This window comes from Colius striatus, chromosome 13, assembly GCF_028858725.1.
Source record: "Colius striatus isolate bColStr4 chromosome 13, bColStr4.1.hap1, whole genome shotgun sequence".
NCBI classification, from domain to species: Eukaryota; Metazoa; Chordata; class Aves; order Coliiformes; family Coliidae; genus Colius; species Colius striatus.
The window spans coordinates 8,100,427-8,124,930 of NC_084771.1; the positions used below are offsets into that span (position 1 = coordinate 8,100,427).

The 24,504-nt window shown below is 45.9% G+C and overlaps 1 protein-coding gene across 2 annotated transcripts; it reads left to right on the plus strand.

The window, feature by feature from the left end:
* Positions 1-10,849: 10,849 nt before the first annotated feature.
* On the plus strand, positions 10,850-23,139 carry LPAR4 (lysophosphatidic acid receptor 4). Of its 2 annotated transcripts, none has more exons than XM_062006371.1 (2): positions 10,850-11,141; positions 21,493-23,139. In XM_062006371.1, exon 2 carries the CDS (start codon positions 21,646-21,648, stop codon positions 22,690-22,692), a length of 1,047 nt encoding a protein of 348 aa, XP_061862355.1. In that variant the 5' UTR covers positions 10,850-11,141; positions 21,493-21,645; the 3' UTR covers positions 22,693-23,139. The 2 variants fall into 2 exon arrangements, with proteins under 2 accessions (XP_061862355.1, XP_061862354.1); XM_062006370.1 differs by lacking the exon at positions 10,850-11,141 and adding an exon at positions 11,695-12,125.
* The last annotated feature ends 1,365 nt before the right edge of the window (positions 23,140-24,504 follow it).

Here is a 24,504-nt window from a genome sequence, read left to right on the forward strand (position 1 = left end):
TGAACCACACTCAGGGAAAGTGATAGTGGTAAACTCTTTAACATGGACCTCCTAGTGTAACCCTGCTATTTAAGGATGTGTCAGCATTGAGATAAATATAGCATCTGCTAGTAACAGTCCGAGAAGTCATCTCAAACTCACATGAGACTGCACATCAGGAGACCCAGCAGAGCCCAGCCACACCACCGCCACTGCGAGAGCTCCCAAAGCGAAACCTCCCTGTGCTGCTGCAATGGCTGGAGCTGGAGCCTGGTCTGAACCCAGCACCAAACACCATCTGCTGCTGGGGTGCCACCGCCCTGCACGCTGCCAGAGGAGACAGGACACGGAGACAAAGGTTGTGTGCGTGGTCAGTAAAGTTTTGTAGGAGATGAGGTGACAACTCCAAGGACCTGGATAAATTCCAGCCTATTTAATTGCTTTCTGTCTCCCTGAATTCCTCCGGTGCTTCCCTTTGCTGTTTTCTGCTTCCTGCCCTGAATCACAGCACAGTGCAGCTGGAGCTGGATCCCCCCAGGCACGGAGCTGAGAGCCTGCTGGAAGACGCTGGCTTGATTGAAAACTCATTGTTTTCCAGTCCCACAAGGAAACTGCATCTCCAGCTCCTGCAGAAGAGCTGGAGCCTGTCTTGCAGCTCTACTCCTTGCAGCCCACCTCACCACTGCACAGCAAGCAGGGAAATCCTCCACACCAAGCCTATGGAGAAGGGAGTCCCTTTATATACCACAGGAAGGTTGTTTGCAATGAAATGGGCATGGGCATGGCCATGTACATGCAGAAGCAATCACTGAGGAAAGGACTGTCCTAAACAACATGCAGAGGTTGCTGCTCCCAGGCTGGAGTGCCACTGCTGGTGGCACAGCTTCTCCTCCCAGCCTTTGCCACAGTGGGCCACAACAGCAGCCAAATCCCTCAGCAAGCAGAGCTCAGGGCAACACACTTTGGTGGCCTTGACATGCTGTCCTACTCTGAACATACACTGCAGTCAAACTGGCCACCACAGCCTCTCGTAGCCCACTGAGTGCTCTGCTCCCTGACATTCACAGTCCTTAGTGCCATTTGGAAGTTTTTTGATTAGTAAAAGCCTTTCCCAACAAATACAACAGCTCCATCAAAGCCTGAGCAAACCACCAGTCACGGCTGCATCACTACCTCCCTCCAATCGAGGAGAACCTTCCCATCTCTCTTTTTGCTGAACATCACATCTGTGGCTCTGACAAGGGCAGCAATGGGGATGGGATGGATGAAATTATCCCCAAGGCAGCAGCCACTCAGGTGCTATTATAAACAAAAAAGCATCCCACCTTCCCCCATCCCACAGCCAGCTTGCCTCAGAGGAGTCCAGGGTGGTGATTAATTAGTGAAATTAGATCACAAGAAACAAGAGACTACTTAACAGCCAGCAGGAAAGACTTTTAGTCAGACTATGTAAACCTATCAGGGGTTTATTTGTTTTGGTCTATTAGCTTCAGTCAACAGCACTTGCTCGTAAATGTTAAGTAAAACTCCTCCTTTAAGTAAATCCTCTCCTGCAGGAGAGACGACATGAACCCAGGGGTAAATCCTGGATTTCAGTCCAGTCTAGTGTGAGCCCTGTCCTGATCCAGGCCCTGCAGAGCACCAACTCAGTTGAAGGAAAAAATTAGCTAATATTTAGCCCTGGGAACAAATACAGAGCATCAGCCTCTCCTGTGCAGGGGCCTGCGCACAGGACACATTCAGTAAAGCAAGAGACTTGAGGAGCTTAGAGCAAAGGGAAGAGATGGCCACAGTGATGGGAAGCAACAGTCAGGGGGGAAGGACATGGTGCCCCAGGAAGGTGGGTAGGCTCAGGCCAGGGAAGGAGGAGAGCATGAAAACAAACATCTCTCCTAGTTGCTACTGGAACTGATCAAACCCAGAGAGATCCTGTGGCAGAGAAGGACAAAGGGACAGTAGTGGTGGGTGAGTTGAAGACTTGACTTGAAAGGCCATCAGGAGTCAACAGAGAAAAGGTAAAAGAGAAAAAGTCATTACCCTGTTGATGTTGCTTTGCTCTGTAAGAACAATGCTTTTAAAAGTGTTTCTTCCCCTCTGATAACAAAGGGAAGCATTATACAAGGATTTCCATTCTTATCTAGAGAGCTCCTAGACAGGGTGGCCTTTCCTCTGGCATGGCAAGCTGCCTCTCCCAGCTCCTCCTCCTTCAGGATTAAAAACATTTTTAGAAAACCAGCTTTTTTTCAGCATATCTTCTGTATTTATTTGCCTGGCTGCTCCTTTTTCAACCTAATGGCACTGCAGAAACACTCAACCACCGAGCCTCAGCCACTGTGTGACTTGGGCACTGGGTCTTTCCATGTGAAAGCTGCAAATGTATCTCTGAAATTCACCAGAATTGGAACAAATTCTCAGTGCTGAAGTGCCCCACAGCAGCCAGAAATGGCAATATTCATCACAACAGGTATCCTGTTGTAAGCAGGTAACTTCTCAAGCTGCACAGCTTGTCCCGTGTCAGTGGCAGCCCATTGAGCCAAGCCGTCACCAATATGCCCCTGGGATATGGAATCAGGTGTTTGCTGTTGCCTCATGCTGGTGGAAGCTATCATCAAAGAGTGTGTTTGGCCTGTTAATAACTTATCCATAAGGAAACATCTCACTGCAGGCTCCCAAGGAGATATATGTGCTCTCAGATGGGAGTTTGGTCCTGTCCCTCTGTATATGAAGCTTTTCAATCAAATGGAGAAGGGATCTTTTCCTACCTCAGGAAAACCTTGCTGTGCCCAACTCACACTAAATTGCTGCAGCTTGCCTTTAGCTTAAAACAAAAGGAAATTGGCCAATACCTATATTTGTGCACCTGATGTTTATTTGATGCTGTTTTAGCACACATATAAATGGCAATTCATAGACTTATGGAGTGAAACGTAATGGTCCAGGGCAAAGTGGAAAGAAACAAGAAGTGCTGGAGACAGCCTGGAACAGGCAATTCCTGTGCTAGGTCAAACAGGCAAACATTAAAGAGATGTGTTCTTCCTAGTGTTTCTGGGTTAGGTGGACTGCAAGCAGGGGACATCACAATCAAGGAGCTCAGCAGAGAGAAAGTTTCCATATTCCCTATAAGCTGATGTAATGACTTGCCCAGCCCAATTCCAGCACAATGAGCTCATTTGGAGAAAAAAACAGCAGATGCACCCCTCCAAATCCAAAAATAATGGCCTGAAACAGAACATGATGAAAAAACATGATGGAAAAGAAGCTTACCAAGTTTAAACCTAACGCTCAGACTCCTCTCCGTGAGGATGGAGGATCCCAAGGTAAAAGACCTTCCCCAAACAAGATGTTCACTGGCTGGATGCTGCTGCCTTCCCACATTTGCTCATGAGACTGGGAGAGTTTGTTTGCTACTTCTCAGGACACAGTCATAACTGCTTTACTGCAGACTCTAGTGAAGCAAGGAAGCAAATACAGTCTGTTTCTCAAAGGAAATGCAGGCTGCATTTTACATTTGTGCATCACTGACACACTTAGGCCTTGATATCTGTATCAGAATCTTCCCTCTTTACTGCTTTTCTACACGTAACATCCTGCTTTTGTTAGCAACACGGGCATTTTTCTGGAGTATCTGGTAGAAGAAACCTCAAGAAAGTCTGTTGCAGATAGAAAAAGCCTTCAGAAAAAAATTGCACAACCCTGGGGCATGAAATACTTTTGCCTGCTTGGAAACCACTTGTCAATCAGAAAAACAAGTTAGTAAAAGAGCTTCCATGAGTCACAACAAAACCATCAGAGCTATCAAATGAGGGTACCACCACCACAGCTAGTAGCATATTCCCCAAAACAACCAAGCATGAGAACTCTGGAGAGCAGGAACAATCAAACCCACAACAGCCAGCCTTGAATGATGCTTTGTAAAAAGCTTAATTGCAATCAGATTGAGGTGATGCCAAAGGACTCTTAACAATGAGCTGGTGGAGAGCAGGAGTTAAATGGCTGTGCAACATGAACAATGCTGCTTTGATTTGCATAACACTGTGGGACTGGGTGTTTGTTCAACAGAAAAGCACAGGCTTGGGAAAATTAGCTCCCTTAATGCGCTTACCCTGGCAGGTTTGGACCCAATGACATGGTACAGTCCTGCACAGTGGCACATATGCTGCTGTAGGTCATGCTCAAAACATTGTTCTTTTGGGCTAAGATACTCAAAAGGGTCACCCCACTGAGAAGACGGGGGAAATTACAGGCTGCACCACCTCTTAGGTACTGCAGTGGCTTGGATGCTAATGAAAAATGGCCAGCAGGTCGACGGAGGTTCTGCTGCCCCTCTGCTCTGTCCTGGTGCAGCCACATCTTGAGTCCTGTATCCAGTTCTGGGCTCCCCAGCTCAAGAGGGACAGGGAACTGCTGGAGAGAGGCCAGTGCAGGGATATCAAGATGCTGAGGGGACTGGAGAAAAGGCTTTGGGACCTGGGGTCATTCAGGTTGGAGAAGGCTGAGAGGAGTCCTTTTCAATGCTGATGAATCTCTGAAGATCAGTGTTGAGAGGATGAAATGACATTTTGTTCTGTAGTGTCCAGTGCCAGGACAAGGGGTGGAACACAGGAAGTTCCACTAGAACATCAGGAGAAGGTTCTTAGGTGCTGAGGTGAGGGAGCCCTGGCCCAGGCTGCCCAGGGAGGGTGTGCAGGCTCCTTCCCGGGAGGTTTCCAACCCCACCTGAACACATTCCTGTGCCCCCTGAGTGAGGGGAGCCTGCTGTAGCAGGGGCTTGGGCTGGAAGAGCTTCTAGAGGTTTCTTCCAACCCCCACCATGCTGAGATTCTGTGCAAATATTTAATTTTTCATCCATTCTAGTGTATTTCTTTCCTCAATAATTGATCTGCTAACAGCTCTGCTGCTGCGTTGTTTTGCTGCAGGAGGCTCCCAAGGCTGTGAACCACAGAATCACAGAATCCTTACAGTTGGAAAAGACTTGTAAGATCATTGAGTCAAACCAGTCACCTCACATTGCCAAGCCCATCTATAAGCCATATCTCTAATTGCTATAAAGCACGATAAAAGTCACCCATTTAGCCTTTTCCACACTCCACCGGTGTTAGGGCCACATGGGTTGGTGCAGTGCCCAAGCAGGGGGAGTCTGATGGTGCTGTGGATCCCCCAGCATTGCCCTGGGGGCTGAGGCACGGCCAAAATCCTGCAAGCCCCTGGACCGACCTCCATGGCATATAAAGGGGGAACCACAACATGCTGGTAGGTAAATCTCTCTCCTACATAGTTCTATAGGCAGCTGCCCTCTAGAGGGAGTGGGACTTGGGTTAATTGGCGTTTCATAGGCACATGCAGGAAATGAGCTTTCTCCAAGTGCCAGTGATAACCAAGGCAACCTCCTCTCATTGTTGGGAAATGCAGGACTGCAAACAGCACCGTGTCCCCTCTCCCCCTTCTTCTCTACCATCCACCTCACAGGGAGAGGACATGCACAGAGAGCTCACAGCCTCCGCCTTTGCAGGAACTCTTCTGAATCCATGCATCAAAGAATGCATCTTAAAGATGTTGTTAATCACTGCAACACTACATTCACTAGCTGTTGTTAACTGCATCTCCCTGTATTGAAGTGTTTCTTCCCAGTACATGAATATGCTATGGTTTTGTCTACTTTTCTATTATTCAGCCCATGTGGGCTTTTTACCCTTGGGAGTCTCCACTGAAGCTTAAGAGTCTGCATTGTTAGCAAACATTTCCTGATATTCAGCTGCTTCTTCCTTCTATTCATGCCCAGCAGAATTGCAAGCTCCTGCCTGGTTGCTCCTTCAGTTGTTTTAGGTGCTCCAGGCTCCTTTCAACCTCTGATTTTTCTTTTTTTCCATCAGAACACAGACTATATTCACCAGCTTCTTGTGTCCTTTGGGTTTGTTTTGTTGAAACTCAATCTCCCTCCACTGCTGTGCTCCGAGATGCTGTCCCTGCTACTGCACAGGGAAGCCAGCCAGCGCTGGCCCGCAGTGTCTGTTGTTCTCTGCTTGCTTCATTAACTGCTCTGCAGTGGCTCTTCCTGACACTGGAGCTCTTCATCCTTCCCAATTTGTTTGGTGAAACTCAGTTTCCTCCCCTAAAGCAGCACACTTCCCGGTGCCGTGTCCTGGTCTGACTGCAGCCACCCCACAGCCTCAGCCCAGGGAAGCTGTGATGTATGAAATGCAGGTATTGCGCCTCCTGCCAACACCAGCAGCTGCTTCAGGTCCAGCCACACCAGTCAAACAGGGCTATCCCTGCTAAAACACCCCAGGCTCCACCATATCTGGAACAGGACCTGTTGGTTGGCCATCATTGGGATTTGGAAAAAGAATAAACCATCTGTGCTTCATCTGCTTTTTGTTCAAACCTGCTCTGCTCCCCACCACGGGAAAACCCAGACAGCTGTTGCAGCTTCCCCTTTAAGATGTTCAAACATCATCCTCCACTGCAACAAGAGCATATAATAGGAACACAGAATCCTTTTGGTTGGAAAAGCCCTTGAAGCTGCTGCAGCCCCAGCCCTCCCCTCACCCTGCCCATCGTTACCCCATGGCCCTCAGCACCTCAGCTCCATGGCTTTGGGATCCCTCCAGGGCTGGGCACTCCCCCAGCTCCCTGGGCAGCCTGTTCCCTGCAGAACCCTCCCTTCTGTGAAGAAGTCTGTGAACAAGTAGTGATGCTTGATTGTGGAGTCAGGCTCCTCCTCAGCTGGTGCTGGCAGTGGCTCACACAGCAGCTCAGCAGCTCTGCTGGAAAACACCTGCTCTGCTTTCCAGAGGATCCCATTTTGGCATCACTGGTGTCTCTTCTCAAGAGAGTGAGCTATGTTACAACATGTTTACTGAAGCAAGGTCTCTGAGCATGCAGAACTGAAAAGCAGCCACTTTGGACTGGGGAAAAAGGATCAATGAACCCAGATCCCACATCAAATGAGGATGGAGTGAGTTTCTGAACTCATGCTGGGGGAGAGAATAATCAGCTATTTCTTCTGGCCTGAAGTAACTCCCAGGTGCAGTTTCTGAAGGGAGACATTAGAAATTGTGCCACATTATGGGGAAAATGACTGAGTGGGGAGTCTGCAAAACGAGTCCCTGCTCCATTGACAAGAAAAAGTAAAGACTCTGAAACAACTGAGACACGCTCAGAAGAGCCTGATTAAATTACTGCAGAACATGGAGAGCAAAGGCACAGGCATGCCAAAAGACTGACCTTCTAGATTATTGATGATGCTACACAGAGAAAAGCAAAGGCTTAGGAAAAAATGCATGGTTTGGAGGAATACTCAGGTTCAGGTGCTTGGTGCCACCAGAGGTTTCTATTTACCTGACCCAGCAAACAGTATGAACTTCTGTTCCCCATTTTACATGATGAAACACATTTCAGCAACTCATAATCTCATGCCTTTACCTGGAGTTAAGTATCTTTAACAAATGCAGACCTGCAGGACTCCTCAGAATGCAGAGAGTTGCTATTTGATGGGCCTAAACCTCAGAGAAACAAATGACATGTTAATCAGTTGATCCAGTCCTTTCCTGACTGAACTGTACTTGTGTCTTAGACTGTGTTCACCAGAAACCCATCAGCACTGAGAGCAGAGGGGACCTTTCCGGACACTCAGTCATTCCACTGGCACAAGTAGCACTTTCCCCCACCCCCAAAGATCTTCAATTTGATTAAATATTTGGAGAAGAAATATTTTGTTATTTCTTTGCAAGGAGACCTCTTGGATTGGAAATTAATGGAACTTTAAGTGCTGGTAAACTAACAAACCAAGGCTTCTTAAAACTGCAAGGATACTGATTCAAACAGGCACTTTCCCCCTTTTTTTTCATCCCTCTACAGCATTTAAATAATTAAAAAGGTCCTTTGAGATGCACATTTAAAAGCAACTCAAAACCCCCAAAGCAAACAGGATGAGGCTTTGCAGTTCCACTTGATTTTTGTTATGGCTTTGTCATAAAACTCTTCAAAAAAAGGATTTCAAATGGAATCCCTGACAAACCATTCAGCATCAGGAAACACTGAAGCATCAGTGAGCTTCTGAAGGGTTCTGCTGCATCTGCTTGGGACTTTTCCTCCAAAAGATTTTCTAGCAGAGACCGTGGTTTCTGTCAAGTGACATGGTTTGTTGTTATTATTTCCAGGTAAAGGTCAGTGTTACTGAGTTTTCTCCTTTGGCTTTCCTGGGGAACATGTAATTTCAGCAGTCCATCCTAACAGAACTGAACCTGGTGGTTTAGTTATCCAAACATTTCCTTTAGGGTCACCCAGGCATTCACTTGAGCACTACAGCCCCTGTGGAATAAAGGCTGGGACCTTCGGAAGCTGTGTGCCTCATGGGATGAACAAATGACACAGGACATCACGTGAATGTATCACAAACAGTCAAGATTTCCAAACCCACTCCCCAGGCAGGGTCCCTAAGCTGCTCTGGTGCTGAGAAGCTGCTCCTGGATACTCTGTTTTGACCACTGCAGCTCAACAGCAGTTTGTTCTCAGACCCTTCTCCAGGGGAGGGAGGGCTCCAGGCAGCCTCAGAACATCTGATGTTCTGAGGATGAACTAAAGCCATGCAATATTTTGGTACCAAATGACAAGTTGAGCCTGCTGTTGTATGAAAGCAAAGGAAAGAAGCAAGCCTTGTCAATGAGTAGGGGAGAAAAGGGAAAAGGTGATGTCTGTATCTTGTATGTTCTAGTGCCCTTTGGATCACAAATCTGATTTGGTTTCTGCTCTTTGGCTCCTTTTGAGTGCTCCTAAGTGCCCTGAACTAGGAATCTTGTCCCAGTGAAGCATCAACTGACTAAGAATAGTGCATTTGACAGCAGAAGCATTAAGTTTCAATCAGGCAATATGCTAGTCTTCTGGGCAAAAGTATTCCTTACATTTAGACACTCATGTGTGGCTGAAATCAATGGCAATTCCATCAATGGCCAGTCTCAAAACCACCAGACCACTGACAAGCACAACAGAGGTATCCTGTCAGGAGAGTTTCTATGCATAAGCAGAAAATGATAGTACTGAAAACAGAGGGTAAAACTTCTGCTTAACCCTGTTATGCCTCCTCAGCAGCTGTGGTTTCCAGTGAGACAACAGTCCCGTTTCCCTTCTTTTCCAAAATAACTAGAGATTATTGATGCACTGCCAATGTTTTAACAAGGAGAGCTCACTAAATCCCACCCTGCCCCAAGTCTAAGATGAATACCATGGGATCAGGGTGGGGACAGCAAAGGGGTTGTGCAGAGAGGAGAGATGAAGAGCCCAGGAGTCTGTTCATTGTTTTCCCATTTTAAAGCAAACACTCCCCTGTGATTATAACCAAGAGGAGACCTGGCCACCTCCTTTTTTCATGTTTGGCAAATAAGCCCATGTTAAGGGCATGTTGTTGGAAATGTTTGTTCTTCACTTATTTTAAAACACACACAGAGTACATTGATAGCATTTGGCCTATTTAAACTGCTGTGGAGAAGGATAAAGGCCTGTGTGTATTGTTTGGTGAAATGTGCCTTGGAGGAGAGCAAGAATATATGGCTTGGGGACGTTTTTTCTCATACTAATACCAAAACCTACCTGTGTCCCATAGGGGAAAGGAGTGTGATTTTCTGTTTTTAATGATCTCTAGAGCCTGAAAAGCAGCACCGTGGGTCAACATAGTTGTCCACAAGAAGTTCTACTTGTCCAGCTTCTAGTTTTGGCTATAGCTAGCAGGAAAAACAAACAGATGCCCGTTTGAAAAGACAAAACCCCAAGTAAGAGGTGACACGAGAACCTGCTCACCAGAGATGTTTGTGAACCATGGATGGATACAAAGTTGAAACCACTACAATGTTTAGAAAGATGGACTCCAAAAAGGGCAAAATACCATCCCCAGCCTCCTGTTAGGTTAGAGGTAACACTGTAAAGAGTTTTGAAGAGCCCTTGAAGTTCACAACCAGCAGAAGACTTTTGCTAGGAGCATTTAATTAAACCAATGACTTAAGAAAGGCAACATCCCAGATAGGTTCAGCTGCCTGGTTCAATTCCAACAGCGTCACAGTTGGCACAGTTGCCACATCCTGACTAAATACTGTAAGAAGCACAAAGATTTTGTGTTAAGATTTATGCTGCATTTAATCTTCAAGGAGTAATCAGCCTCCTCTCTAGTGGGTTGGCCCAGGACTGGTACTTTTGAAGGCTAAGACACAAGATGTTGTTCTGCAAAGGATTTCAGTGTGCTCATTCTAATCTGTACCAGTATACCCAGTCTCAAACCATCCAAACCACATTTATTTCCCTAAAAAAAAGGTGAATTCAAATGCAAACGTGTTTAATGGGTCCCCACTGAGAGCACTCACACCCGCATAAGAAGGGGGCCAGGGGTGTGAAAAGTAGTTGCATTATACCCCTGGGAAGAGGATTTCTATGCAGTCAGACTGGAAATGCCCAGGAGCCATGAAGGGTCAAAGCTGATTTTTGAATGGAAGTTTACTGGTGACACTGGTGGATTTTGCTTCCCCTTCTCTGTCACCCATCCCCATGCTCACCCCACTTGTGCACCAAGGGTGATGGTTGTTATCTTTGTCTACCCCTTCACAGTTTACCCAGATTGTCTGTCATCTTTACCAGCTAAAAAAGGGAAAATGGACTTTTGACCACGAGGGTCAGGAAATATCTGCACCATTTTCAACCCAAATCCACACACGTGGTTTTATATGTTTTATTAAACCTTGAGCCCTCAGAGGATGGGGTTTTTGCAGCCTGGAGTCGAGCTGTTACATGAGATATTCAGGAAGTTATTTGCATCGACTGGATAAAAGCCTGTGGCAGCTGGGTGTGCTGCAGAAGCGAGTCAGAGACCGCTGCATCGGCCACCGGCCCAAGGAACACCATTCGTTCCAGCCTCACAATGAGTTGTTTACTGGCCTTGGCTGCCTGTGGGAACAGCCAAGAAGAGCGGAGGAAAAGGAGAGACAAACACAATGCGAGCAAGACACGTTAGGTGGGAGGCTGGGCTTTAACAGCAGATTCGGGATTTCAAACCTATGGAACTGGAGAGCGCTGAAAAAGGAGTAAAAGGGCACTGGCTGCTGCTCCCCAGCACAAACGGGCTGAGGCAAATCCCGCTGCCAGAAGATCATCTTCCCTAGCTGAAGGGCTTCATACTGAAGGTAAGAGATAAGAATAAAAGCTTTTTAGCTAGTGGCTGGGCTGGAAGGCAGATTCACAGAAAGGCAGGGTGAGCTACAGGGCAGCTCAGCTTCCCTGGAATACTTGCATTTATGTCCCTAAATGTTTTTCAGCAGGAACTCAGGGTTTCCAGAGCAAACTGCTGAGGGACAAGAGTCTACTCAGCTCCTTTGACAAGATTTTTTGACAAGACATCAAAAGACCCCAACCTAAAACCCAACAGCTTTCTAGATCTGCTTAGAAAGATGTTTTCTGTTTAGAGCCAGCTTTACTTTGCGGCTCCCCAGTCTCACCCAATGCCTCCCTGCTTCCTAGCTGCCCCTTCTCCCTCTTTTAATTGGAAGGAAAACAATGACAGCCACGCAAAGGCAAACCCGAGATTTCAGCAGCTTTCCCCGCCGTTCATTCCCCTGGCGGGGCGGAGGCGCGGCCAGGCTCTCGTCCGCCAGCTAATTGCTCAGGAAATCCGCGTTCCCCATTGTCGCCTTGTCCTTAAGCCGCTAATTCTGCGGCGGGAGCTGCCGGGGCCGGCCAGGGCTGTGGGAGAGGAGAGCAAAGCAGAGGATACAACCCCGCGAGAGGGACCCGGGCGCGGGGCGGGCTCAGCCACCAACAATCCATCCTCGCCCAATGGCGAGCGGTTCGTAGCGAGCCCCTCGGTCCCCTCCCCTGCCCACAGAGCCTGCTCAGACATTGGGCCCATTCTCGCGTCCCGCTTCCCAAGACACGATGGCTGCGGCGTACAGCGGGTTTTGTTTCCTCGCCGAACAAAGGCGGGCGGGCGGCTGCCGCGGGCTTTAGCTTCTCAAGATGAGCGGGTGAAGCCGGAGAAGGCCGAGCAGGGAGAGCTGCCGCGTGGGAGCGACACGGGGCACAGACAGGGACCGATGTGGGCTGTCAGCGAGGAACCGCGCTGAAAGCGGCCGAGCCGCGGGCGGGAGCTCAGCCCCGGCCGCTCCGTACCGGTGAGTTTCTCTTTCCTCCCTTTCCTAGTGCGGCAGAAAAGCAGCCGGATTGAATGGCAGCTCGCAAAGAACTGCCGTGTTTTCTGCAAGCCGAAGGCTCAGAGACAAATCTGGGGGGGGCAAAGCAAGCGGGGACGGGCTGGGGTTGGACAGTTCAATGGAGATTAGCAATGCTTTTAAGGGCAGAGCTCATTCCTCTTCCTAGAGCTATGCTGGGGTTGTGATGGGAGAGGCAAACGTTTCTGTTTAAAGGGAGAAAGATGATCTCCAAGTTGTTTGCAAAGTAATTGCCATGTGAACTGCTCCTCCAAACTGTTGCTGTGGAAATGGTTGTAATTCACATTGTAATTCTCATTGTAGCACCGCAGATGACAACTTAAGGACTTTCCTTGTCCCTGCTGTTTGTTTCAGAACAGTGAAAGATATCCCTTGGTTAAAGCATTCCTTCTTTTTTGTACTTGGGGTCAGTATCCTGAAAAGACACTTTTATATACAACCCTTTGTGAAGTTTATATTAATGTGGCATAAACTTAGACTTCCAGCTCACAACCATACGTGCTCTCAGCTTCATGAGGGATCTGCTTCCTATAAACCACATTAAAAATGAGCAAATACATTATGCCTTTTATACTGCAAAGCTCAAAGAAAATATATATCACCTTGGCTTTCATTTATGGCCAAAATTTGATCCTTTTAAACTCGGTGGCAAGATTCCACAAGAAAAATTCAAGCACAGCACTAAGCAGATAGAAACAGAAATACTGTTGGCAGAAGTCAAATGAATGACAAACAACATGCTGAATCTAAAGTTGTTTGGAAGAAATAGGATTTAACAGAAGCATCTGCAAGAGGAGTTTGAGGGTTTTTTAAGTGACATTCCTTAGTCTTTGAGAGGAGACAGTTGTATGGTTTTGTATTGCTTCTCTGTATGAACAGAATGGTGAAACTCAGAGGATGGGAAGTGCAAAGTTCACAGGTTGGTGATAAGGATATTTCCCCCTCACAGCACTGTTTTATCTTCTTTCCCTTACTAGCATTCTGAAAGCTAAAATAGAAGAGTCAGGAAACTAACCTGGATGTATGTGAGGGGTTCAGAGCCTCTGAATTTTAAAAGAAAGTCCTGAAAATCAGGAGAGGAAGGAAAGGGGAGGCTGAATATACACTGCATTTTAATCCTTTAAGACTAAAAATGAGACTCCTCCTTAACTGGGGTTAGGTCAACTGATAAAAATCACAGCCTTTCAAAGGTCTGGAGCTCAGCTCTCCACAGACAGACAAACAGAACTAATGCCTGAACACAACCACTCATTCACTTTCAGAGCATTGTAAGGAGACAAAACCAGAGTGAAACCTGTGCCTCAGTTTGAGAAGCAGCAATTGAAATGCTGGGCCTGCCTGAACCACCCTACAGCTTGTGCCAGAGAGAGGATGCACTGCCAGCTGGAAGATGGTTGCCCTCATGGCTGGAGCACAAGTGCAGGAATTAAGACCATTATACCCAAACCTGGGGCTAGATCCCAGGGAAAAGGTGCTCTGTGTAGGAAGGTACATTACTTGAGAACAGAAGGTGAGAGAAGAGTGCTCCCTGGGGAGAGCAGGACATGGCAAAACAGTCTGGGACTTGGTTATCGTGGTATTACTTTAGCAGTTCCAGCCACATGTATTTATGCCAGTGTTTGTGATGCATCTGTGCAGGCTCCAACCAACCCTGGTTACAGCATATTTGAGTACTGGGGTTCTATGTACCTATGTCTGATCGTTGCTGGCCAGGTGTACACAGATATTGTGGTGGTCCCAGCCTGATGGCTCACACAGTGCTCCAGGATCACAAATGAGATGCTGCTGAGCTGTCCTGTCTGTGGGCTGAGCTAAGAGAGGACGGCTCCTGAAGCATGCATCCAGCCTCAGTAGGTCCTTCCAGGTCAAGTGTGCGTGCAGAGGATCACTGCTCCTCCACAAATTGCTCCTCCTCCATAAAATAAGGATGCAGTTTAGTCTCTGGGAAGGAGAGCCACCACCTTTCACAAAAGACAAATTCTCTCCTTGAAAAGCTCTTTATTCATGAGCACAGACAGTGGCTCTGCAAGGCTTCCTCTAACTCATCATCTTCCCAGTTCAGTCCCATAAAAGGGGGTAAAGATCCACATCACTCCAGAGCCAAAGTAACCTTAGCTGACCCCAGCCCTGAGGAAACTCTTCTGAATTATTTGCAACAGTTTGGTTTGGTAGAAAGAGAGAAGTCTCTTTATCTTGGCGAGGGAAGTGGAAGGACATTCATCAATCCCTAAGGCCCGAGACAAAGGTGCATGCTAGCAACAGAGCAGATTGCTTTCTCTGTGCATAACGTGACCTCATAATATTTTGAGCACCAATTATGCCCATAGACAACTACAATGGCAGCTCTTATTTTCATCTAGTAATATTCCCATTTAAATGTCTTGAATCTACAGAGAAGCCCCTATCTCCCACCTCAGCATGCATCTGCTTTTACATGGTAAATGGAAGTTCCCATATTTAACATCCCTTATACGACACCAAAACATCATTCCCTTTCTCTCATTATTAGCAACTTGATTCCCAAGAACCTACACTGCAGAAACATCACTCACTGGCTGAGATTTGATATTTTTGCATTGCAAAGTCATTTTAAAATGTATTTTAACAGATCAGGGCAAATTTACCCTCTGCTCTGCTTCCTCACACAGCCTTTCATTAGACACTACTGAGTGCTTTTCCCCAGAGGGTAGGTGAGGAAGATGACATGAAAACCTCAGTTCTGTCTCAAAATCTCTTGCTGAGTAACACACACCAAGGAGAAGAGGGAGCCCAGCAGCAGTTCTGGAGGGGACTGTGCATCTCCAGCGCTGAGGCCAGACTGCTGGACTAAAGTAAACTAATGCTGACCCATCCTCTGCCCTCCAAGTCCACACTGCTGTCAGAAGGGAGTTTCTAAACCTTCACATTTATACCTCCCAAAGTAAAGCAATTTGAGAGAACCAAGCCCTGTTTTACCAGTTCACCCCAGCAAATAACTGCAGGGCATGAGTCCCTCAAGATGCAGAGTCCCAGAGCAGCACAGGGGTTGCATTCTGCCCCACTGCTCAGCACCTGCTAGAAGCCACCCAGACCTCACCACAGCCAGGTTGGCCTCCAAAGCCTGAAGTAGGTATTTGTGTCATGGTGCTGGTAGCTGGATGGAAACTTGTTGGTGATAAACTGTGTCAGAGAAGCAAAGAAGGGAAGCTTTTTGGGCAGGACGTTGACTGGAAAGCATTTTGGAACTGTAAGCAAATAAACTGAGTCCTGGTGTTAGATTCCCCAGTGGCTCAGGGAAATGGGACTTTTTTCTTCTCCCCCTTAACCCCACTTTGTAAATAAACAGGGTTACATCAAAGACACAGCTACCTCCATCACCAGCTCCTACTTCTGAGTGAAACCAAGCTGTAAATCTTCAAGAATTGGTTCAACCAGAGTAACTCTGTTTTTTTCTTTGCACCTAAGTCCTCTCTTACTGGCTTTTCTGGTGAATCTGGCAATGCTCTCATGAAGCAGTCTCCCCTTAGTGAGAGACCTGAGGGCCAAAAAAAGCAGCATTCCTGTAATCCTCCATCATCAGATTGGGGTTCCTTTGCAAGCAAGAACCAGTCCCACTTACAAGAGTATAATAATGCAAACTTTGCTGGGAAGTTTGAGGTGAATTCCATCACTTCTGGCCTGTGGATGAGATCTTCTGAAGGCCAAAGCAGATGGGGAAGGCCAAAGCACATCAAGGGTTAAAGGAGTGATGTAAATGGAGAGAGACATTCCCAGTGAAAACAAAAAGAGAGTCATGCCCCGAGGATCAGTGTCTGAATGTAGGGTAAGTCAGTTCACTATTCTCTTCTGAAGGAAACATTTTAATTAGCTCAATACAAAACAGATACAGCTCAGAGAAGTCACCACCAGCAGGAAATGCTTTGTAAGTCTCAGAGGACAGTTTGGAGACAACAGCAGTGCTGACCAATTAAAACCAAAAAAAAAGAGGAAAGTAAGAAGGAGAGTGCCTTTATGGTTAGGTCTGAGAGACTCAGGTTTCCATTTCCCTGCTCCATCTTGGAGAATTAAATTGGGCTCCTGCCACAATTCGTTCAAAGTAGCTGTTGAACTTGGAGGGTCTGGGAGATTCCCAGAGAGCCAAAACCATTCCAGGCAGGGAGGAAAGGAGAGGCCAGTGCACTCTCAACTTAGTCCCAGCAGGTCCCCAGGCTCCCACTCAGTGGCTGAGTGAGGGGAAACACCTCATGGGCTCCCATGTTTGGTTTTTCCTTCTATCACAGAAGATTTGAAAAGCAGACTGTGAAAGCTGACTGGCTGAGATGGGCACAGGCAACTCAGGATTTCACCTTCCCAGCAGGTGTGGGAGACATTATTACACCCAGAGCAAACACTGGGGAATGAAGGTACGGATGGGATTGAAGAGCCTTGCACAATAAGTGTCAAAGCCATGAATAAGAGCCTTCCTGCCTTGTCTTTTATGCTAATCATCAGAAAAACATCCCTCTTTCACCCAGCATCCCTGGCCTGGCCTTCACTCTGATAAAACACAGGGAAGAATGGCTCTTTGAAGCTACAGAAACCTTTGCTAGACTTCAAAGTCACACTTCTGTCTACTTCTTTCCTACTGTTCTCAAATACATCACTTAGGATTAGGAAATGAAAGAGATTAAAGCATTTGTGCTTTCCATCACTTGGTATAGTCAATAGTGCTTTGTTTACAAGCAGCTGCTACGGTTCCCACTCTCTAATCCCCCCCTTTCTCCTGCTCCTATTGCACCACGGAGGCAATGTAGGCAAAAGTTACCCTGAAACTGCAAGAAGCTGTATTTGGGGAGGATGGAGAGCTCCCAGCAACTCAGCAAACCGTCTGGTTTAAAAGCCAACACCAAACTTGGTGTCCCAGGTCCTTTCCCTGCAGCAGCAGCTGAGGCCAGCAACACTGTGGAAAACCATAAACCCCCACTGGTGGCACTGGGGAAGTGGAGCCAGCATTGCTTTGTGCCACAGCTCCTGCCCTATCAGACACAAACAGGCAAAAAGGCAGCAACCAGATTCCCCCAAACCAGAGGCTGGTTCTTACAACCACCTTCAGTTAAACACCCTCAAAGTTCTTTGCAACCAGAAAAAAAAATCCAACCTAGTGAAACTTATTGTAAAATACCAGATAAGGGGAGATTCCATTGCAGGCACTGAGGTAGTGCAGGAGGAGGACAGCAGCACACAGCTCACTGCTGAGGTGGCTCTGTTGCATTTTCCAGCCCTGCTTTCCTCTCTTTGAGTTCACATTTTTGTGGTTTTGCAGTGAACCTTTGTATTGGAAATGGCAGCTTAGTGGTGTTACAGTTGCTCATTAGCAGTGCCACAGAACTGGCACAGTTACTTTTTCATGTAGAAGAGTTTCTTGCTTATTTATTAAGTGCATACTCAAACAGTTGCAGTCTATCTGCCCTTGCCTGTACTACTCATACCAGGCTGGAAGAATCCAGGCTCTATAGTCTTGAGCAGAATCATCATCTACGCAAAAATCTCCCAGAAAGCCAAGCTACTCACACCCCTGCTCATCCCCACAAAACCTTTTTCAAGCGTTCTGCATGATTAAAGTGTAATAAAGGAGAGAAATAAACCCCAAGAAACTGAAGAAATGGTGGTGTTTGTGGTTGTCAAACCAAAACCCTGGGCTCAGTGGTAAGAGTAAGTTACACATCATTGTACCAACTCGCTGAGTAACAGGGAAGTGAAAATCCTCTAATGAATGTAGTTCTTGTCAAGAGAAGGCATAAAGCACAGGCTGTGCCCAAGTAAATTGTTTATTTGCAAGGCCAGGGTCTGAGACCATATCAAAACACAACAGGTTCTGCCATATCCTAAAGATACTTCTGAATAAAACCCAGAGAACCACTCTCCCCTCTGAAAACGCAGCATCCCCACCTTCTGACCCATCATTTTGTGGCTTCTGTACCTAGAAAACCTTTGTCTCACAAGATTGAGAGATAAGCTGAGTACATACAGTGATAATCTAGAAAGAGATCCTTCAGATTGGAAAGGTTTTCACATTTGATCTGTATCAGACCTCAACCAGAAAAGACCTTGTAGTGTTCAGCTATTTAACTGAACGCCCAGGATGTCCCACATTCAGGCTGATAAAGTTACATTTATCTTGCATCTCACACGAGAAAAAATGCAAAGATGCAAAAATGTCAGTCCCAAGCTTCACACTGCTTTCTGACCTGGATTGGATGGATTTATAGAGAATGGATGAGGCAGAAAGAGTGGACTTAATAGAACTACAGAATCTGATTTTAAAACACGCTTTTTACTTGCAGTTATTTTCTGTACTAAGAAAGAGTTGATCTGCTTTAAGCTGCAGGCTGGCTGTTGGGAAGGTTTCCTGGGGTGCCAAGAGGAGGAAAGAAAAGAACTGTAAACAGGATATTTGTGCTCTGTAGGAAGCAATACACAGAGGTTTTCCTTTATTTCCAGTACACTGAAGATGGGGGATATAGGCAGGTGGGAACAAATCTTGTCAGCTATTCTGCTGAACTCCTCTTTATATGTGAGAACAACAGGGTTAGGTGAGGGACAGCTGCTGTAGGTTTGCTTGTACCACTTCAAACACCAGAGAGAATGTTCTCATTATTACCTCTCTGTGTTCTGCTGTGGCATCACTTCTGACAACAGCTAAATGAATTCCTCTCCTCTTGCTACCTCACGTTTTAGGTACAGGAAATACAGATTGATAAAGTTTTTCTTTATATTCACTTAACTCAGCAGTTTAAAGTGTATTGCCAGGGTTTATACCCTAGCAAGGCAATAGCAGTGGTGAACATGGTGTCCATGAAGAGCATCCTACTGCTTTAACCCATAGTGAAAAGGAAAGAAAGTGAATTTTGCATTCAGAAAACAAGATCTGTAGGCTCATGCTGCATGTGGCTGAATCTGAAGCAACATGTCAGCTTGTTGAAACACCTCAGTGTTAGATATGTAAACAACACAGGGTTGTATTTTAAAGGCCTATAATTTAGCTAAAAGAAAATGCACCTTTGAGATTTTACCACTATCCTTTTCATCAGTTTAGATGTTTGGTATCTTATTTAGGTGATTTCATAGTAAGGTTCAGTTAGCCATGAACTTAGTAAGAAAACAATTGAGTGTAAAAGCAGAAAGGGGTGCATGGAGCATTCTGCTGCCCTACACATCCTGTCTGTCTGTCCCCAAAGTCCTGTGCAGTTTGCAGAATGAGGTGCCTGCTGACATGTGCAGCAGAGAAAACCCCAATGTGGGACTGGTCTTCTCCATCATTGCCACACAATCCACAGCAATCAGACAGCACATCTATTGCTGGTTTGCACTCTCGCTGATGTAGGCTATCATCACAAATGTGCAGCTCAAACTGCAACTAAAATGAAGGAAGAATTTACTACGTTGGGTGCAGAGCGTGTACCAAAGGCACCTGAGGGAACAGGGAACTCCAGTAGTTGAAGGTTTCCACAGCAAACCCAGCCAGAACAGCAAAGCAGCACAAACCCCACATCACTGCTCCAGGCCTGACACTACTTCAGCCTGTGGAGAGCAGGGACCCTTCCCAACAGGAGACACCTGATAGTTCCAAAGTCATCTGTTTGGATGTCACAAGGTTCAAGCCCTTTGAAAGTCATCTTTCTGAGAAGTGACATCTGGGGATCCTCCCTTCCTGCTCTTTTGCTTTACATCCAACTCATCTGTAAAGTGCAGAGGCGAGGTGCTGCCAGCTCTCTGGGTCACAGTCCTGGTTTTTTAAAGCCTGAGGCTGTCCAGGCACCCCCAGGACAGGGCAGAACTTGCACCTTCCATGGGCAAAGCCAAAGCTACTACATCCTTCTAAACATTTGCTGTTTACCAGCTGACCCGGGCAGCCTGCATGCAAAAACAACTGTCAGCACCAGCCTTTCCAGGAGGAAAGCACACAGAAAACATTTGATTTTGAGCACTTTGCATCCAAAATTGTCCTGACTCCATGCTTTCTTCTCCAGTTTGTTTATATGTTGCCTTTTCAACATTTAACACAACTCAGTTACCATGTTTGCTGTTGAAACTACACTGTCACAGGATCACTTTCTGGAAAGAAGCCTGCCCTTCACAGGGGTTTCACCTCTCTCTAAATTACTCCATGGTTGGAGCTACTAAGATTTTTCTTAGATTAAAAGAAGATTATAAGCTTTGTGTTGTATCTGATTTGTTGTAGTTTACAAGGCAAAGGTCTTTTCTCCTTAGTTATCCAACTTTGCTCCATATTTCCAAAGTGGATTGACTGCCCTGCCTACCTTTCAACTCACAAACCCTCCTTATTCCAGTGAGAGACACGTTCCAACTACTTATCCTTGCAGGCCTTAAAAATAACACATAAAACAGCAATCAGAACAGAAAGACAGGTCAGAAAGAACTTATTTCCAACAAACATCATCCTATTTCAACTCTACACTTGTTAAGCTTGCTGAATTGGGACAAATTCTTACAAGAGAGTAGTGATGAGATCTCCCAAGTTTCAGGTTCTGAACCTTGACAAAGAGTAGAAGTGAAATGAAGCTGCCAGCACAGCTTGGAGGAGTCCTTTGTGCAAAGCATTTCATGTTTGTAAAGAGAGTCCTTTTGAAAGTAATACTATTTTTGCAGAAATTAAGAAGAGAAAAAAAAGCATAATTTCCCCCAAAGTGGCAAGCATGACTTTGGAAAGCAGCTTTGAAAAACATTTCTGAAAGGCATTTTGGTTTTTCACTTTGAAGCACACGTGTAAGGGTGCTCCTGTTTTCAAGTATAAAGAAGGCAAAGCAGTTAACATAGGCTCGGGGGTTTTTGGTAATCTTCCATCAAAAAGGGTTGAAAAAACAATTGAACTTTCATTTCTGCACAGTTAAAAGCAATCACTCAGCTTTCAGCTCCTTTCTCCTCTTGCTGTATGCTTAGGTGAACATTTTGGACTGCTCGATTCGACACCTGGGCAATATTGTGAGGCCACGGTTTCACTTCTTTCCGAACACACTGGGCCAATTCCATCTCGTATTTTTAAGAGCAACCTTTCCAAGCGGAAAGTTGGAATTAGGAGTCCTTCTCCTTCCAGTGAGAGGACGAGGCAGCGATGGGGGCAGGAAAGGCAAGGCTGAGTACACTAACTGCTGTGTTCCGCTTTGAAAGGTCTCAACAATAGCGGAATTCTTAAAGATTACCTTGAAAACTAATTACTGGTCTTGTTTGTACATCCATTGGCTTGGAAAGGAAAGGAAACGTGTTCTCTTGCACAGACACTTTGGGTGACGGCAGGCTGGCGAGACTCATGGCATCTATTTCTCTCTTCTAGGGTGAAAGGGTTCGTGGCAGAGATGTGGTAGCGAGGCGCCAAGCAGCCTCCCTGGGATGCGTTCCTTCGGGAAGAGGAGACGTCGCTGCCTTATTTTATGGATGTCACTGAAGTAGACTTTGAAGTTCTTTGGAAGCACGTCACAAACTTGGCATGGGAAACCACAGCAACAACCATACCTGTTTGACAGATGATTCCTTCAAGTACAACTTGTATGGAGCCGTGTACAGCGTGGTCTTCATCCTGGGCTTGATTACTAACTGCGCCTCCCTCTTTGTTTTCTGCTTTCGGATGAAAATGCGAAGCGAAACAGCCATTTTCATGACCAACCTGGCTGTTTCAGATCTGCTTTTCGTGTTCACTTTGCCTTTTAAAATCTTCTATAATTTCAACAGGCATTGGCCTTTTGGAGACAGCCTGTGCAAGATCTCTGGCACAGCATTTCTCACCAACATCTACGGGAGCATGCTGTTCCTCACCTGCATCAGCGTTGACCGTTTCCTTGCCATCGTCTATCCATTCCGATCTCGCACCATCAGGACCAGGAGGAATTCTGCCATAGTCTGTGCTGGTGTTTGGATACTGGTCCTCAGTGGTGGAATTTCAGCTTCCTTGTTCTCCACAACCAACATTTCCAACACCAGCACAACCTGTTTTGAGGGTTTCTCCAAACGTATCTGGAAAACCTACCTGTCCAAGATCACTATATTTATTGAAGTGGTGGGATTCATAATTCCTCTGCTACTCAACCTTACGTGCTCTTCTCTAGTTCTCAGGACTCTCAGGAAACCCGCCACCTTGTCTCAGATTGGGACAAACAAAGAGAAAGTGTTGAAAATGATCATTGTGCACGTGGCCATTTTCGTCGTGTGCTTCGTGCCTTACAATTCCATACTCTTCTTGTACGCTCTCGTCCGCTCCCAAGCCATAGCGAATTGCTCCTTGGAGAGGTTTGCAAGGACAATGTACCCAATCACGTTGTGCATCGCAACAATGAACTGCTGCTTTGACCCCTTCATCTATTACTTTACATCAGAATCCTTCCAGAAGTCTTTCAACATAAAAACCCAGATAAAAATGGATTCTCTTTTCAAGACTGAGACACCTCTAACAAAGACTGCGCTACCGGCACCACAGGATGAAATAAGTGACCAGGCTATCACAAATGGAGGAGACCCAACATCTGAATCACATTTCTAGGGAGATGTTTACACCTGGAGTCATCCCCCTTTTTAAACTTTTGATTAACACCACGTGTGAAGCAGTTGTTTTCAGGATAGGTGGGTTCACACGTGGTATTAACGAAGAAAAATTGCTGGGGGAAAACTACAGGTAGACAAATCCCAACACTGGGACAGTCCCATCAGATACAACAGGTGAACATGGAATAGAAAAGTCCCAATGGATCTCCCATTGGGGTCTATGGATAGGTAACAACATACACACCAGCTACGAGGAGGGAGCAGAACAGCTTCTGTAATCAGATGCCAACATTTGGCATTTTTCCCCCCAGCACTCGACAGGAGATCAGTTGGGAAATAGAAAATCTAATTTTCTTAGAGATGCCTGACAATGTTTCATGCCTTCTGGAGATGCATCATCATATGTTAACTCAGTAACTTCACAGAATATGTATGTTTGCTTAAAGAGGCATAATAAAAGCTTTTGGCTTTTCCTTATTTCATTACAAGTGTATACATCCTGGTTTTGCTAGATACAGGCATGCTGGACTTCTTGTATGGAGAGGTTTGAAGAGTAAATAGTTGCTTTGAAAACAGACAAAACAGTTGCTTGGTGACAGAAGAGAAAAAATAATGGGAAAATAATTGATAATGCAACTCTGAAATAAGTTTCCTCTTTGTCAGATTAAACAGCCTTTTAATTTAAATGCCACCTCTAGGGAGAAGAGCTTGTTGCTGTTCTGCTGCACTTGGGCTTTTAGGACACAGGACATTAGGTGTGAGTATTTCTGGTAAAGGTTAGGCTATAAAGCCGACTGAAAGAAAAGGCTTGAAACCCCAGAGTTCTTGCAAGGGCAATTCTCTTGTGTGGAAATTGAGTGCAGCTGAAGGGCTGGAGAATCACAGAGTGCTGACCTTAAAGAACTTGTTTGGTTAGAGACAACTGGTGTCAGAGCATCCAGTCAAGAGAAGACCTTGTGATTGCTTGCTGGTGTTTGCTATACAGTCAACTAATGAAACTAGAGAGCCTCAAAGTAACTCCCCAAGAAGAGCAGCTAAAATGAGTTAGTCAGGCTTTTCTTAGTCGGTTACACCATTGGTAGCTTGGTTTTGGATTAATTACATATCCTGCATCTCCTTTTATAGATATAGAAATACATGGGAAGTTAACTGTGTGGCACCATTTGCCTGGATGGTTCATTTCTCCAGCCATCATTTCACATTTGAAGCTCTGCTGTCTTTAACAGGCAGGTGTGACACACAAAAATAGTGAAAAAGTATGAAGTGACAACTTGTTAGCTCAGTAATGTACATTTTCCACTGTGCAGCATAAAGCTACTTCTAGGACCATGCTGCCAAAAAAGAAGACAGACAAAATATTAATTGGACAGATGTTTTCCACTCGATTATTTCTCTCAGCCGAAACCTTGTGAGATAGAGCCACGCATCAAATATGATTACTACTCAAGGCATTCAGAGCTTTTTAAGGTGTGAAAAGAATTCAGCTGCAAAAAATGTGAATGCTTTAAGGGACTATTTACTTAGCACTACATTTACATTGACTACAAACATCAGTTCTTACCAAGGCTAAGGCAGATCCCAGAGATTGTTCTATTGTAGCCCTAAACTGACTGTTTCTTACCTACTGTCCCTGGTTTTTGGCTCTTGCTGCAGGAAAGTGTATAATAAACTCATATGCAGGGATTGTGAGGGCAGCCACACTATATCTATATCTCAGCTTTAAGTTAACAGCTGTAGCAACTTGCAGAGGACTGTCATGGGAGGTTTTTGCTCTGTATTAAACCCTCAGACAGCGTCACTTTAGAGCAGA

Coding starts and splice junctions, on each gene's coding strand:
- LPAR4 (XM_062006371.1), top strand. CDS start 21,646: ATGGGAAACCACAGCAACAACCATACCTGTTTGACAGATGATTCCTTC.